The sequence below is a fragment of the Dendrobates tinctorius genome, unplaced genomic scaffold (assembly GCF_039654945.1).
Source record: "Dendrobates tinctorius isolate UK_male_01 unplaced genomic scaffold, ASM3965494v1 ptg000120l, whole genome shotgun sequence".
NCBI classification, from domain to species: domain Eukaryota; kingdom Metazoa; phylum Chordata; class Amphibia; order Anura; family Dendrobatidae; genus Dendrobates; species Dendrobates tinctorius.
The window spans coordinates 40,209,905-40,224,841 of NW_027361788.1; the positions used below are offsets into that span (position 1 = coordinate 40,209,905).

Here is a 14,937-nt window from a genome sequence, read left to right on the forward strand (position 1 = left end):
AGCTGGATCCGGTGGCCGGATCCGGTTTTTTTGGTCTGAGCATGCTCAGTAGCTCTGCCCACAAGACATATATAAAAGCAAGACAGTGGGACCCACAGCCACACCCAACATGCCACCCAAGAAAGCAACCAAGCGCAGCAGGAGAAGGCAGGAGACCACTGCAGCACCATCAGCACCACCACCACCCCAAATGGAGCAGCAAATGGAACATGCTGAGGAGGGGAGTCCAGCAGCAGATGAGAGACGGTAATTATCAAATCCCCCATTCCTCCAAACTAGGGCTATTGAATATCACGATATTCATTGGCCCTTTGTTTCTCTTTATTCAACAGCCGCCCAATAGATGCAGCAGCAGCAGCAGCAGCAATGGCAGCAGCTGGAACACCACCCACAGCCATGGAGTGTGGCCACCAGGAAGACAGCACATCATCTTCTGGGAGCCCTCCCTCGCATCGTCAGCGTTTGACGGTAAGTTTTTATTTCCAAAATCCATCATCTCTGTAATATATGTCTATTCATTGCCTTTTATTTCAAAACAGGAATCACAAGATGAAGAGGAGCTCCCAGAAGAAGAAGGAAGGGGTGGACAGACACCTGGAGTGGGCTCACAATTGGTAAGTTTTTTGCATCAAACGCAGAAACACAACATCACACTACACACAACACATAGAAAACAATGTTCTGCAGACCACACACAGCAAACAAATGCCTACATCCAAAGACATAACATTTTTTGTTTTCTTCTCTAGTCTTCCCAATCTGGTGCTCGGCCAAGAGGTCCTCGCAGTGCCTCCCAGGGTCGTCGGCGACAGCAACGCGGCGGTCACCAGCGTGTAAGTATAAATATTTTTGCTTTGTTTTTTTGCACTTTTTATTTCATTTCTTTTGTGGAGGCTAATTATGTTATTTTTGTCTTTTTCTTTAACAGCCTTCACAGCGTGCTCCCGACTCTGACGGTGAGGATGGAGGACTCGATGTGGACCACCTCATCGATCTCGTCAGACAAAGGGAGCCGCTCTGGAATATGGCTGACCGCCGCCACGCTGACCTTATCGTTACCCGACGACTCTGGGAGGAAATCTGTTCGCTCCTTGTGGGCCGCTGGGAGGACCTCGATGTTCGGGCCCAGATTAAAGAGCGTAAGTATATACAGTACCGGTTGCTTGATGTAAACCAGTGTTTCCCGAAATCCAGTCCTCGTGGTCCCCACGGATCATGTGTTCAGGATTTCTATTTACTATGGAAATCCTGAAAACATGACCCCTGGGGACCATGAGGACTGGAGTTTGTGAAACACTGATGTTGTATACTAACCACTCCTTTCTCGTTTCAGGGAACAGAATTGTGAATCGGTGGCGGTCTGTGAGGGATCGTTTCAAGAAGGAGTTCAATAAAGAGATGCGGGCCCCGAGTGGATCTGGAGGACGCAGGAGCAAGTACAAGTACGCACAAGCCCTGTCGTTCCTCCGGGAAACAATGGTCACTAGAAGGTAAATATTACACACCACATGTGAAAAAAAATGTTAGATGTAACTTTTTTTTTCAGCCAGGGCCATACCATGTCAGTATTTTAATTGTTTTTTTTTCTCTTTATTCCACAGCACGGTGAGCAGCACTCGGGAGCCTGCACGATTGGACCCTTCTGAGGCGATCCCTGAGGAGACCGGCACCGAGGGACACTTCGACCGCCCCGGTACATCTGCACCTTCCCAGCCTTCCCACACATTCGACCCATCTGTCCCATCCACCAGCACAGGAGCATCGTGGCTGCCTACATTACATGAAGCTGCTGGTGAGGAGATCGCTTTCCCTTTACCCCACCCTTCTGCCCCTGCCACCTCTAGTACACCTGCGGGTACTGGGCGGCAGCGGCAGAGGGGTCAGGAAAAGAGTTATGCGCAAGAGTTCTTGCATCTGAATGCATCTTTCCAGAACTGTCTAAAAGTCTTGTCAGAGCAAATCTCCGCAGGCTATCAGCAGATCAACTCCAGCATTCTGGAGGTGAAGACACTTCTGCAAACCATGCATTCAGAAGCAAGATCTTCGCCAAACCACACCTTTTTCAGGTCTGTTGTGGAGCGCATGGAAACGCTATCTCCTACCCAGCAGACGCATGTAATGCATTCATGCCACGGTGCTCTCCAGCACGTTACCTCCCAACCTCCACCTCCCACCACTGTAGTTCCTCCACCTGCACCCCCTCCAGCCACTTTCCATCCTCCCCCTCCTATTACATCTGCAACCCCTCCAGCCACTTTCCATCCTCCCCCTCCTATTACATACCAGCAACCTCACCAGTACCAGCAACCTCCCCAGTACCAGACATCTCCCCACTTCCAGCAACCTGCCCCGTACCAAACTCCTTCCCCGTACCAAACTCCTTCCCCATACAACTTTCCATCAACATCATCTGCTCCTACAGTCCCTGCCCAACCCTCCACTCCACCGCCCACCACCTCTTCTGCCTCCCACATGTCCACCCATTCTGTAGCTTTTTCCACACCTTCACCTCTAACTGTTCCTTCCCCACCACGATCCCAGTCCTCTCTCCACACACCCAGTGTCGAAGTGTCCCGCAGCCCCTCCAGCAGTATTTCCACCCCACACTACACAGATTTGTAATGTGTGTTTTTTAATAAAAATGCCCATTGGGTTTAAAACCTTTATTAAAAAAGTTTTTTGCACTTTAAAAACATTTTACAAAAAAAAAAAAATTTTAAATAAAAGTTAAATTATCGTTTCACAATGGTTGTCTGTCATTTCTTTCTGCGGCGAACTATGTTTAAAAAAAAGGTTAAATACAGGGTATTTCAAAGGTAAAAAGGTATTCAAAACCAGGTATATAACTGTGGGTAAATTTTAGCTTTTTGCCACAGTTGTGTTCCTGGTTGTGTTTGAAGCAAAGTATTTCACCTAAAAAGTTGTGTTTATTGTTGGTGATTTCCTAACAATGTACACAACTTTTGTTAAAAGGTGAAATACTTTGCATAAAACACAACCAGGTACACACCTGTGGCCTAAAGCTAAAAATAGTAAGACCATGACAAGATAGCCAACTTTGGTTGGCAAAGGTATATACTGTTGGTCCAGAAGGTACACAAGTTTGGTTAGGGCACAAATCTTTCACACTCTGTCATCCTGCCAGTGTACTCTGCCTTGAGGTGACATAAAGTATAGTGCAAAATTGTCCCTCATTACTGAAACCGTCACAGAACTTCTAGTGGTAATATTTCCAATGACAACATCCACCTTCGCCAGTAACTTGCTCTTCTCTCCAACCTGCACTTTCTTCTCTACAACCTGTCAAAGAAGGGCTGTAGGAACATGCTATATATAGTTTTCCAGTAGCCAATCCCGTTCGGAAGGCCACAAGGGTTAATTTTAAAAACCGGATCCGGCGTAATCCGTCGAAAAACGGATAGAAAAACGGATGAACCGGATGAGACGGATCCGGTTTTGTCTGTCAAGAACAAGACGGATCCGGCAGAAAACCGGATCCGGCACATCAGGTTTTACAAAACATTTGCCGGATCCGGCATTCCGGCATGACGCCGGATCGCACCTGACGCCGAAAACCTGATGTGTGAAAGTAGCCTAACCCCATCATATAACTTCCTGTCCCCGCCCAAGTGTATAACATCTGTTTCTTCGCCCCCAGTGTATAACATACGGCCCTTCACCCCCCCAGTGTATAACATACGTCCCTTTGCCCACCAGTGTATAACATCTGTTTCTTCGCCCCCAGTGTATAACATACGGCCCTTCTCCCCCCAGTGTATAACATCTGTTTCTTCGCCCCCAGTGTATAACATACGGCCCTTCACCCCCCCCAGTGTATAACATCTGTTTCTTCGCCCCCAGTGTATAACATACGGCCCTTCACCCCCCCAGTGTATATCATCTGTTTCTTCGCCCCCATTGTATAACATAACATACGGTACTTCACCCCCCCAGTGTATATCATCTGTTTCTTCGCCCCCATTGTATAACATAACATACGGTACTTCACCCCCCCAATGTATAACATCTGTTTCTTCGCCCCCAGTGTATAACATACGGCCCTTCACCCCCCCCAGTGTATATCATCTGTTTCTTCGCCCCCATTGTATAACATAACATACGGTACTTCACCCCCCCAGTGTATATCATCTGTTTCTTCGCCCCCATTGTATAACATAACATACGGTACTTCACCCCCCCAATGTATAACATCTGTTTCTTCGCCCCAGTGTATAACATACGGCCCTTCACCCCCCAGTGTATATCATCTGTTTCTTCACCCCCATTGTATAACATAGAGCCCTTCGCCCCCCAGTGTATAACATCTGTTTCTTCGCCCCCAGTGTATAACATACGGCCCTTCTCCCCCCCTGTGTATAACATCTGTTTCTTCGCCCCCAGTGTATAACATACGGCCCTTCACCCCCCAGTGTATATCATCTGTTTCTTCACCCCCATTGTATAACATACGGCCCTTCGCCCCCCTGTGTATAACATCTGTTTCTTCGCCCCCCAGTGTATAACATACAGCCCTTCACCCCCCAGTGTATATCATCTGTTTCTTTACCCCCATTGTATAACATACGGCCCTTCGCCCCCCTGTGTATAACATCTGTTTCTTCGCCCCCAGTGTATAACATACGACCCTTCACCCCCCAGTGTATATCATCTGTTTCTTCACCCCCATTGTATAACATACAGCCCTTCGCCCCCCAGTGTATAAAATCTGTTTCTTCGCCCCCAGTGTATAACATACGGTCCTTCACCCCCCCAATGTATAACATCTGTTTCTTCGCCCCCAGTGTATAACATACGTCCCTTTGCCCCCCAGTGTATAACATCTGTTTCTTCGCCCCCAGTGTGTAACATAACATACGGTCCTTCACCCCCCCAATGTATAACATCTGTTTCTTCGCCCCCAGCGTATAACATACGGCCCTTCACCCCCCAATGTATAACATCTGTTTCTTCACCCCCAGTGTATAACATACGGCCCTTCACCCCCCCAATGTATAACATCTGTTTCTTCGCCCCCAGCGTATAACATACGGCCCTTCACCCCCCAATGTATAACATCTGTTTCTTCGCCCCCAGTGTATAACATACAGCTCTTCACCCCCCAGTGTATAACATCTGTTTCTTCGCCCCCAGTGTATAACATACGGCCTTCACCCCCCAGTATATAACATCTGTTTCTTCCCCCTCAGTATATAACATGCGGCCCTTCACCCCCCGGTGTATTACATCCGGCCCCTCACCCCAGTGTATAATATCCAGGCCCTCACCCCCGGTGAATAACATCCAAACCCTCCCCCCAGTATATATGGCCCTTCGCCCCTCCGGAGTATAACATCTGCTTCTTCGCCCCCAGTGTATAACATGCGGCCCTTCACCCCCCGGTGTATAACATCTGGCCCCTCACCCCCAGTGTATAACATCCAAGCCCTCACCCCCTGTGAATAACATCCAGACCCTCCCCCCAGTGTATAATATATGGCCCTTCGCCCCTCCTCTGTATAATGTCCAGCCCCTCACCCCCAATGTGTAACATCTGGTTCTTCGCCCCCAGTGTATAACATGCGGCCCTAGTGTATTACTCCTGGTTCTCTGCCCCAGTGTATAACAGCCCCTCGCTGGAGGACCCGTTGAAGCGCAGTTGGCGTGAAACAGCCGTTGTCCACAGTTCACACATCTCTCCCGAGCCTATGCTTTTTATCTGAAAATAAATTCCCTTCTTCAGAACGGTGAGTGCCATCCCTTTTGTTCTTTTTCATACAACATAACAGCCCCTCGCCCCCGGCGTACAACAAGTCCGTTCATCGCCTTTCTTTCCTCCTAAATATTCCTCCATTACTGGCGAGGAGTGGAAGGAACCACAGCAATTCAGTTTGCATATGGAAACCTCCAATCTTTACACTGCAGGCTGCTTGTCGAGATCTGAAAGGTGGTGACACAAGAAGGAAGGTCACATTCATTATCTGTTCCGTATTTGGTCAGCATTTTACCTCAGTATCTGTAAGCCAAAACCAGGAGTGGGTGATAATACAGAAGTGGTGACGTGTTTCTATTATACTTTTCCTCTGATTGTTCCTCTCCTGGTTTTGGCTCCAAATACTGATGTAAAATACTGACCAAACACTGATCGTGTGAACGAGGCCTGAGGCTTCTATCCTGCAGGGGTGCAGGGATTCCAGATCTCATGAGTTGCCCGCTTTATGTATGACACTAATCTTGTGGCCACCGCTTGGTGCTTGTATGGGGGGAGCGTGCTAACAGGATTGTGGGATTGTTAACCCTATCATTTCCATAGATGATGAGGAGGAGAAAGAGGTGCGAGATACTGAGCTGCAGTAATGTGGAGACTCCCAGGATAGAAAGGTTCACATGCCGAAAAGTGATGGAGAACTCCAGTTTCCATGGTAACAGAAGTTGCCAAGATGTAGACGCGCTCACCTCACACACTGGCAGGCATGGACCAGCTAGACAGGCGGCACATCATAATCCTGGCATGTGTTCCAGACATCTGCGCACCACCGCCGCGCCACACGGCAAACACAGATATAATGTCCAGATCCATGTGCTGAGCAGCGACCTACAACAGGGATCGCCGAACGTGAAGACACATTGCAGACGGAGAAGTGATTATGTCCTGCCGCTCCTACAATGGGGGCCATCGACGGCAGCGGCCGCACACCTGATCTACACACAATGACTCTTCTTTTCTGTGTTGTTTTTAATTATTTTTTATTAGAACACTTTTCTCTTTTGTCTTCTGTCTTTTTTTTGTGACAAATGAAAGTAAATTTTGAGTAAAATGTTTCTCAAATTGTACAAATAATTTCTGACAGACTTAAAAATACACTGGAAAGGAGAAATGGAGAACGGCTGCAAATGATGAATCTGGTGAAAAGGAAAATAAAGCTAAAACCCCTAAACTTCACCCACAACATAAAACACATAAAAAACATAAAAAACCAAATGAACACAAACAGGTGAACACAGAAATAATAAAATGTAAAAAGGTGCAAATTAAAGAAAGATAAAAGTGAAAATCAAAACACTAATAAAGCACAAATGCAATAATGTATATATCCCCTGTATACACTGTATATAGTCCCTGATGTGTCTATACCCCCTGTATGCACCATATACCGCTCTGGCAAAAAATTAAGAGACCACCACATCAAAACTCTGTCATGGGCAGTCCATTCTCCAGACCTGAACCCCATTGAAAACCTCTGGAATGTAATCAAGAGGAAGATGGATAGTCACAAGCCATCAAACAAAGAAGAACTGCTTATATTTTTGTACCAGGAGTGGCATAAGGTCACCCAAAAGCAGTGTGAAAGACTGGTGAAAAGCATGCCAAGCTGTATGAAAGCTGTGATTAAAAATCATGGTTAGTCCACAAAATATTGATTTCTGAACTCTTCCTGAGTTAAAACATTAGTATTGTTGTTTCTAAATGATTATGAACTTGTTTACTTTGCATTAATTGACGTCTGAAAGAAGTGTTGTTTGTTTTTTTTAAATTATACCATTTTTCTTTGTCAGAAAAAAATACAAAATCTATTGCTTGGAAATTCAGAGACATGTTGTCAGAAGTTTATAGAATAAAAAAGCAATTTACATTTTACTCAAAAATACAAAATTTATTGCTTGGAAATTCAGAGACATGTTCTCAGAAGTTTATAGAATAAAAGAGCGATTTCCATTTTACTCAAAAATATACCTATAAAGAGAAAAATCAGACAAACTGACCATTTTGGAGTGGTTTCTTAATTTTTGCCAGAGCTGTACATAATAAAGGAGACAAAGTAATATATATATATATATATGTGTATATATATATATATATATATATATATGTAGCTTTGTCGCCATAAAAGGAGGGGGCCCAGACACATTTCTTGCACAAGGCCCCCAAGCTGTCAGTGTCCGCCCCTGGGCTGTGCTGTGCTGCGTGCCTTTAATTAAATGTGCTCGCCGCCGTCACTCTGTACCTGGTTCCTCCTAACTCCTCCCTTCTAGTCCTGCACTGCTCCCAGCTAAACTCTCTGGCTGGATTTGCATAAGGAAGCCACGCCTCCTGGCTGATGTAGCTTTCCGACCAGAGAGAGCAGTGTATGCTGGGCCCGGCCGGAAGTTTTTGCACATGTGAGGGCGGCTACTGGCTGTTTGAGGTGGAGCATGAGGGGCTGAGGCTGTGTGGGGACACAAGACGGTGAGCTGGGCCTGAAGGTGAATTTTTTTTTTGTTGGGGGGGGGGGCATTCAGACTTTTGCTATGGAGCTCCATGATTTCTATGTACGCCCCTGGCTACAAGTGTCTCATTCCTTGTGTCAAGCCACTCATCACCAATAGACAACGCCAGAAGCGTCTTACCTGGGTCAAGGAGAAAAAGAACTGGACTGTTGCTCAGTGGTCCCAGGTGTTATTTTCAGATTAAAGTAAATTTTGCATTTCATTTGGAAATCAAGGTCCCAGAGTCTGGAGGAAGAGTGGAGAGGCCACAATCCAAGCTGCTTCTGCTGATCGGGCCCCAACAGCAGGATACTCCGATGCAGTAACTGAAACCTGCGTCCGAGACGCAGGATCAGTTACTCTATTGCCTTGTGGGCCCGTGTCAAGGCAACAGTTTTAGCCACCAACCAATCGGAGGCTGGCAGTGACGCCAGCGCGCACGTCGCCGGCATATGACGTCATTGTCATACTCCGGCAAGTTCACGCTTGAAACGCCAGGAGAGATCATCACCGCAGGAGCGCGGCCAGGTAAGAGGAAAGTCTTTTGGTTTTTTTTTATTGAAAGCGGTAACCGCACTATGTTTCACAGGCAGGATGGAGACACATGGACCATGTGTCTCCATCCTGCCTGGGGCAGAATCGAGACTCGGGGGCAGAATGGAGGAGACACGGGGGCAGAATGGAGACACAGGGGCAGGATGGAGACATGGTGCAGGATGGAGACGGATGGGGTGGGATGGAGACAGATGGGACAGGATCATGGGGCAGGATGGAGACAGATAGTGTAGAATCATGTGGCAGGATGTACAGTATATGATGGGGCAGAATGGAGACCCAAGAACAGGATTGGAGACACGGGGGCAGAATGGAGACAAGGGGCAGAATGGGAGACACGGGCAGAATGGGAGACACGGGCAGAAAGGAGACAAGAGGGCAGAATGGAGACAAGGGGACAGAACAGAGACACGGAGCAAATTGGAGACACAAGGGCAGGATTGGAGACAAGGGGTTCAGAATGGAGACAGGGGCAGAATGGAGACAGGGGTAGAATGGAGACAGGGGCAGAATGGAGACAGGGGCAGAATGGAGACACCCGGGCAGAATGGAGACACCCGGGCAGAATGGAGACACGGGGGCAGGACTGGAGACAAGGGGCAGAAATCGAGATAAGGGAGCAGAATGGAGACACGGGGCAGAATGGAAACACGGGCAGAATGGAGATGGGGCAGGATTGGAGACACGGGGCAGGATGGGAGACACGGGGGCAGAATGGATACACGGGGGCAGGATTGGAGACATGGGGCAGAATTGGAGACAATGGGGCAGAATGGAGACACGGGGCAGAATTGGAGACAAGGGGGCAGAATGGAGACACTGGGGCAGAATGGATACACGGGGGCAGAATGGAGACACGGGGCAGAATGGAGACACAGGGGCAGAATGGAGACACGGCGGCAGAATGGAAATGGGGCAGTATGGGAGATGCAGAGCAGGATGGGAGACACAGGGCAGAATGGAGACAAAGGGGCAGAATGGAGACAAGGGGCAGGATGGGAGACACGGGGCAGGATGTGACACACTGGGCAGGATGGAGACACGGTGCCGGATGGAGACAGATGGGGAAGGAATATGTGGTGGGATGGAGACAGATGGTGCAGGATCATGGGGCAGGATTGAGACAGATGGGGCAGGATGGAGCTATGGGACAGGATCATGGGGCAGGATGGAGACAGATGGTCCAGGATCATGGGGAAGGATGGAGACAGATGGCGTACCATCATGGGGAAGGATGAATATGATGGGGACAGATGGGGCAGGATCATGGGGCAGGATGGAAGGTCATATGGGGCAGGATGGGACATCACATGGGGGCAGGATAGGAGAACATATGGCTGGAGCCAGGAATGAGACACACGGGGGCCAGGATGGGGGATATTATTAGCATATGGGCTAATTAAGGGATATTATTACTGCAGTGATTATTTTTTGAGTATACTGTTTTAAATGGGGGCAGTCCTGTTACTGTGCAGAGTGACACTATGTTGCCTTTTTTTCTTCATTTAGTGTAGTGTAGAAGTTGGGAAAAAATAAGTAATGTGTTCTGCAAGTGGTGCTCTGGATAACTGTGTTATTTCCTGCAGATACGAGCCCTGGCTGGAAGAAGTGATGGCAATCTGTGCTGGATGAAAATGAAAGACTTCACCTAGAGGAGTCACTGGTGAGTCAGTGTGTTACCTGTACACTGACACTATTCACTGTATACTATATACAGCCGTCCTGTGTACAATGTCACCAGTGATCCTGTATTACCTTTACATTATATACTATATACAGAGTTCCTGTATATAATGTCACCATGATCACTATATTACCTGTACACAGGCACTGCATACTAAGTACCGATCTCCTGTGTATAATAGCACTTATGGTAACACTGTTACCACGGCTGGTCAGGAGACAAATCTCCAGGAGTGGACCCTCTGGACCGTGGGCTGGAGTGTGGATAGCAGGATGGAGCAGGAACACCGGAGGCAGGACTGGAGTAGGACTGATGGGCTGGAGTGTGGATAGCAGGACCCACGGAGCACCGAACTGCAGGGCTACTGCAGGGACCACGGAAGGCAGGACTGCGAGGCTATTGCAGGAATCACTGAAGACAGGACTGCGAGACTGCAGAGAGCACACGAGGAAGCAGGGCCCATTGTGCTAGCAAACACAACGATCAGGCACCTCCCTCAGGGGGGAACGGCCTGATATGGCCTTGTCAGGTCTACCATTGGTCCGTAGGTGCTTCCGGGTCAGGGCATTGCTGGAGCACAAGTAACAGGAGAGAGGAAGACGGCCGCGGCCTATGGCGCATGCGCATTGCATGCAGAGACCCCGTCGGCCGCGAACCTGTCAGAAGGGACCACCGTGGCTGTCGGGCGGCAGGGGGCTGCAGCGTGGGAGCGGAGGCTGGGTGAGTATGCGGAGGCAGCGTGACAGACATTAGTATTGTGTTTTTTTATTACTGATCAGTATTGTAGTATTCAGTCACTATGTGGTGGTAATATGTTGTCCGGCCATGGTGTGCCAGTATTTGTTCGTTGTATTTGCTATTATTTGGTCGCTATGTGGTGGTAATATGTGATCTGGTCATGGTGTGGTGGTATTTGTTCCTTGTATGTATTATTCGGTCACTGTGGTGGTAATATGTGGTCTGGACATGGTGTGGCGGTATTTGCTCCTTGTATGTGGTATTATAGGTCACTATGTGGTGGTAATATGGCGTCTGGTCATGGTGCGGTGGTATTTGTCCCCTGTATGTGATATTATTGGTCATTTTAAAAATTAAAAAATAAAAATTTACCTAAATTGGATTGGATATTTTAAAAAAAATGTTTAATATGTTAGTGTAGAGTAGGGCCCGGCCAAAAGAGTCTACCTTGTCGTGGTAGATAAGAATAACACGTCACTCCTTGTTTTTTCAAGGTGCTCAGATAAGGGTTACCACTCCCTAGTGATAAATATGAGTGCCAATTATTTTTCATATTTATATACCTTGTCGTGGTGGCAGCTTAAAAAATCTTTTGACTGTGGACAGTTCGAGAGGTGGAGGCGGGGCTGGGACCCCAAAATTCCTATTGGCAGCCCTGTATATAGTCACTGATGTATATACCCCCTGTACACGCAGGCTGGTCTGTGCAGCGATATCCGCAGCTGTCTCTGGTGCTGATCTCTGGATCGATTTGCTCTGTGCTCTTCCCATGCAGAGTCGATTGATTGGTTGTGTCTGGTTTCCATAGGAACAAGGGAAGGTGAATGTCGGCGTCAGTGAGGAAGACAGCAGACAGGACGGACAGAGGCGGCAGTGAGTGCAGGAATACAGCTGTGTATGTATGAGAATACGTGTGTATATGTGTGGTTACAGGCAGCTCACCACTTCAGAGCTGTGTATTTATGGAAATATATGTCTACAATATGTGCATTTATATGTTTAAATTCTGTATGTGGGTTTGGGTGTATAAGAATACATATGTATACATTTGTACAAGCGTGTAAGTGGCTACATGCAGATACACATTGATGGGTGTGTGTACAGTGCCTTGAAAAAGTATGCATACCCAGTGAACTTTTCCACATTTTTCATGTGTACGGAGCGGAGCCATGTGTGTACGAGGTGTACGGAGCAGAGATGTGTATGGAGCGGAGCCACGTGTGTACGAGGTGTATGGAGCAGAGATGTGTACGGAGCGGAGCCGTGTGTGTACGAGGTGTGCGGAACGGAGCCGCGTGTGTACTACTGTAGGTGTACGGAGCGGAGCCCTGTGTGTACAAAGTGTACGGAGCTGAGCAGAGCCGTGTGTGTACATAGTGGAGCCGCGTGTGTATGGAGCGGAGCCGTGTGTGTACGGGGTGTAGGGAGTGGAGCTGCGTGTGTATGGAGCAGAGCCACGTGTGTACGAGGTGTATGGATCAAAGCCACAGGTGTACAAGGTTTACGGAGTGGAGCCATTTGTGTACATGTACAGAGTGTGGCTGCATGTGTACAAGGTGTATGGAGCAGAGCCACATGTGTACGAGGTTTACGGAGTGGAGCCATGTGTGTGCGCGAGGTGTACGGAGCAGAGCTGTGTGTGTACGAGGCGTACAAAGCCGAACCGTGTATGAGGTGAGCGGAGCCATGCGTGTACAAGGTGTATGGTGGGAAGCATTCATACCTCCCGACAGTCCCGATTTTGAGTCTGCCCCACTGCCCCGGACGGGAGGTTACTTTTCCCGCGGACACAGGAGTACATGGCGGAGCCCCAAGGAGCACTTTAAAATTCACACGTGACGTTCCACTGGAAGTGACGTGCTGGAAGCTGACCGGAAATTAGGTAATTTCGGGAGGAGATTGTGATGGAATTATGGAGGCACTTCAGGGAATGCTTCAGATCCATCACCATGTCCTCCTGCAACAGCGCAGACAGCGGGATTGCCTTGGACTCGGGGATGCCAGCCATGTGAGCGGATCATGATATGTCCTGCATTGGGAGGCTCAGGTGGGCACTACAATGTGAGCCGGGCTGCTATAGTATCTTTATAGAATCTTTCTTTCTCTCTCTTCTTTCTTTCCCCTCTTCCTTTCTCTCTCTGTTCTTTCTTTCCCCTTTTTCTTTCTGTGTCTAATCTTTCTTTCTCTCTGTTCTTTCTTTCTCTGTTCTCTTTCTTTCCCTGTCTCCATTCTTTCTTTCCTCTCTTTCTCTGTTCTTTCGCTCTCTGTCCTTTCTTTCCCCTTTCTCTCTCTCTAATCTTTCTTTCTCTGTTCTTCCTTTCTCTCTCTGTCCTTTCTTTCTCTGTTCTCTTTCTTTCCCCTCTTTCTTTCTCTCACTCTGTTCTTCCTTTCTCTCTGTTCTTTCTGTTCTCTCTCTCTGTTCTTTCTTTCTTTCTTTCTTTCTTTCTTTCTATCTCTCTCTTCTTTCTTTCCCCTCTTTTTTTTCTTTCCCCTCTTTTTTTTCTTTCCCTTCTTTTTCTCTGTTCTTTTTTTCCCTTCTTTTTTTCTCTGTTCTTTTTTCTGTCCCCTTTCTTGCACTCTGTTCTTTCTTTTGCTCTATTCTTTCTTTCTCTCTGTTCTTTCATTCTCTCTGTGTTCTTTTTTCTGTCCCCTCTCTTTCTCTCTCTGTTCTTTCTTTCTTCTTTCTTTCCCCTCTTTCTTTCTCTCTCTGGTCTTTCTTTCTGTTTTCTCTCTCTGTTCTTTCTTTTCCTCAGTACTAGGTCAATGTGCCAACAGTACCAGCCACAGTGCCCTCAGTACCAGTGTGATCAGCAGTCCTAAATGGGTGCGCTAGGGGTGTGGACATGGGTGTGACTAGTGAAATGGGTGTGGTCAGGGGCGTGGCCTAAAATTTGCCACGATGCGCTGTGCACCGCAACCATTGTCCCTCTTTCCCTTCTTCAAAAGTTGGGAGCTATGATATACCCCCTGTATACACTGTATATAGTCCCTGATGTATGTACTCCCTGTATATAGTCGCTGATGCATATACCCCTGTATACACTGTATATAGTCACTGATGTATATACCCCCTGTATACACTGTAAAGAAGCAGAAAAAAATGTTAGGGTATCATGAAAAAAAGATAAAAATAAACACTACGAAGAATTATATCAAGAGAGGGAAGGTGAAATACGCTCCACTATTACTCACCTTCCGTCTCTTGATATAATTCTTCGTAGTGTTTATTTTATATTTTTTCTTGATGACATAATCAAAACATTTTTTTCTGTTTCTTTACTCTTTAATCATGTTGCTTAAAATGCCTATCATTATGTCTTTGTTTGATGAATTTACTGTATATATCTTAGTATATACTTACTGTAATATACTCCTTTTGTAGTTCTGGTGAAGGCCTTTTGGGTCAAAACATCAATATTATTTTGCAACAGCGTGCATTCTTATCTGGAGTACAAAATTCTTATATTACACTGTAATAAAGTCACTGATGAATATACGCCCTGTATATAGTCACTGCTGTATATACCCCTGTGAACATTGTATACAGTCACTGATGAATATACCCCCTGTGTACATTGTATATAGTCACTGATGTACAGTATATACCCCCTGTGTACACTGTATATAGTCACTGATGTGTATACCCTCTGAGTACACTGTATACAGTCACTGATGTATATACTCCCTGTGTACACTGTATATAGTCATTGATGTAT

At 47.0% G+C, this 14,937-nt stretch overlaps 1 protein-coding gene across 1 annotated transcript in view; it reads left to right on the forward strand.

The window, feature by feature from the left end:
* Window positions 1–14,937, forward strand: part of LOC141046646 (uncharacterized) — a 116,097-nt gene that overhangs the window by 70,178 nt on the left and 30,982 nt on the right. The window contains exon 3 of the mRNA XM_073541195.1: window positions 12,030–12,116. Within this exon, the coding sequence (XP_073397296.1) occupies window positions 12,046–12,116 (71 nt within the window). The 5' untranslated portion in view covers window positions 12,030–12,045. The remainder of the gene's footprint in view (window positions 1–12,029; window positions 12,117–14,937) is intronic.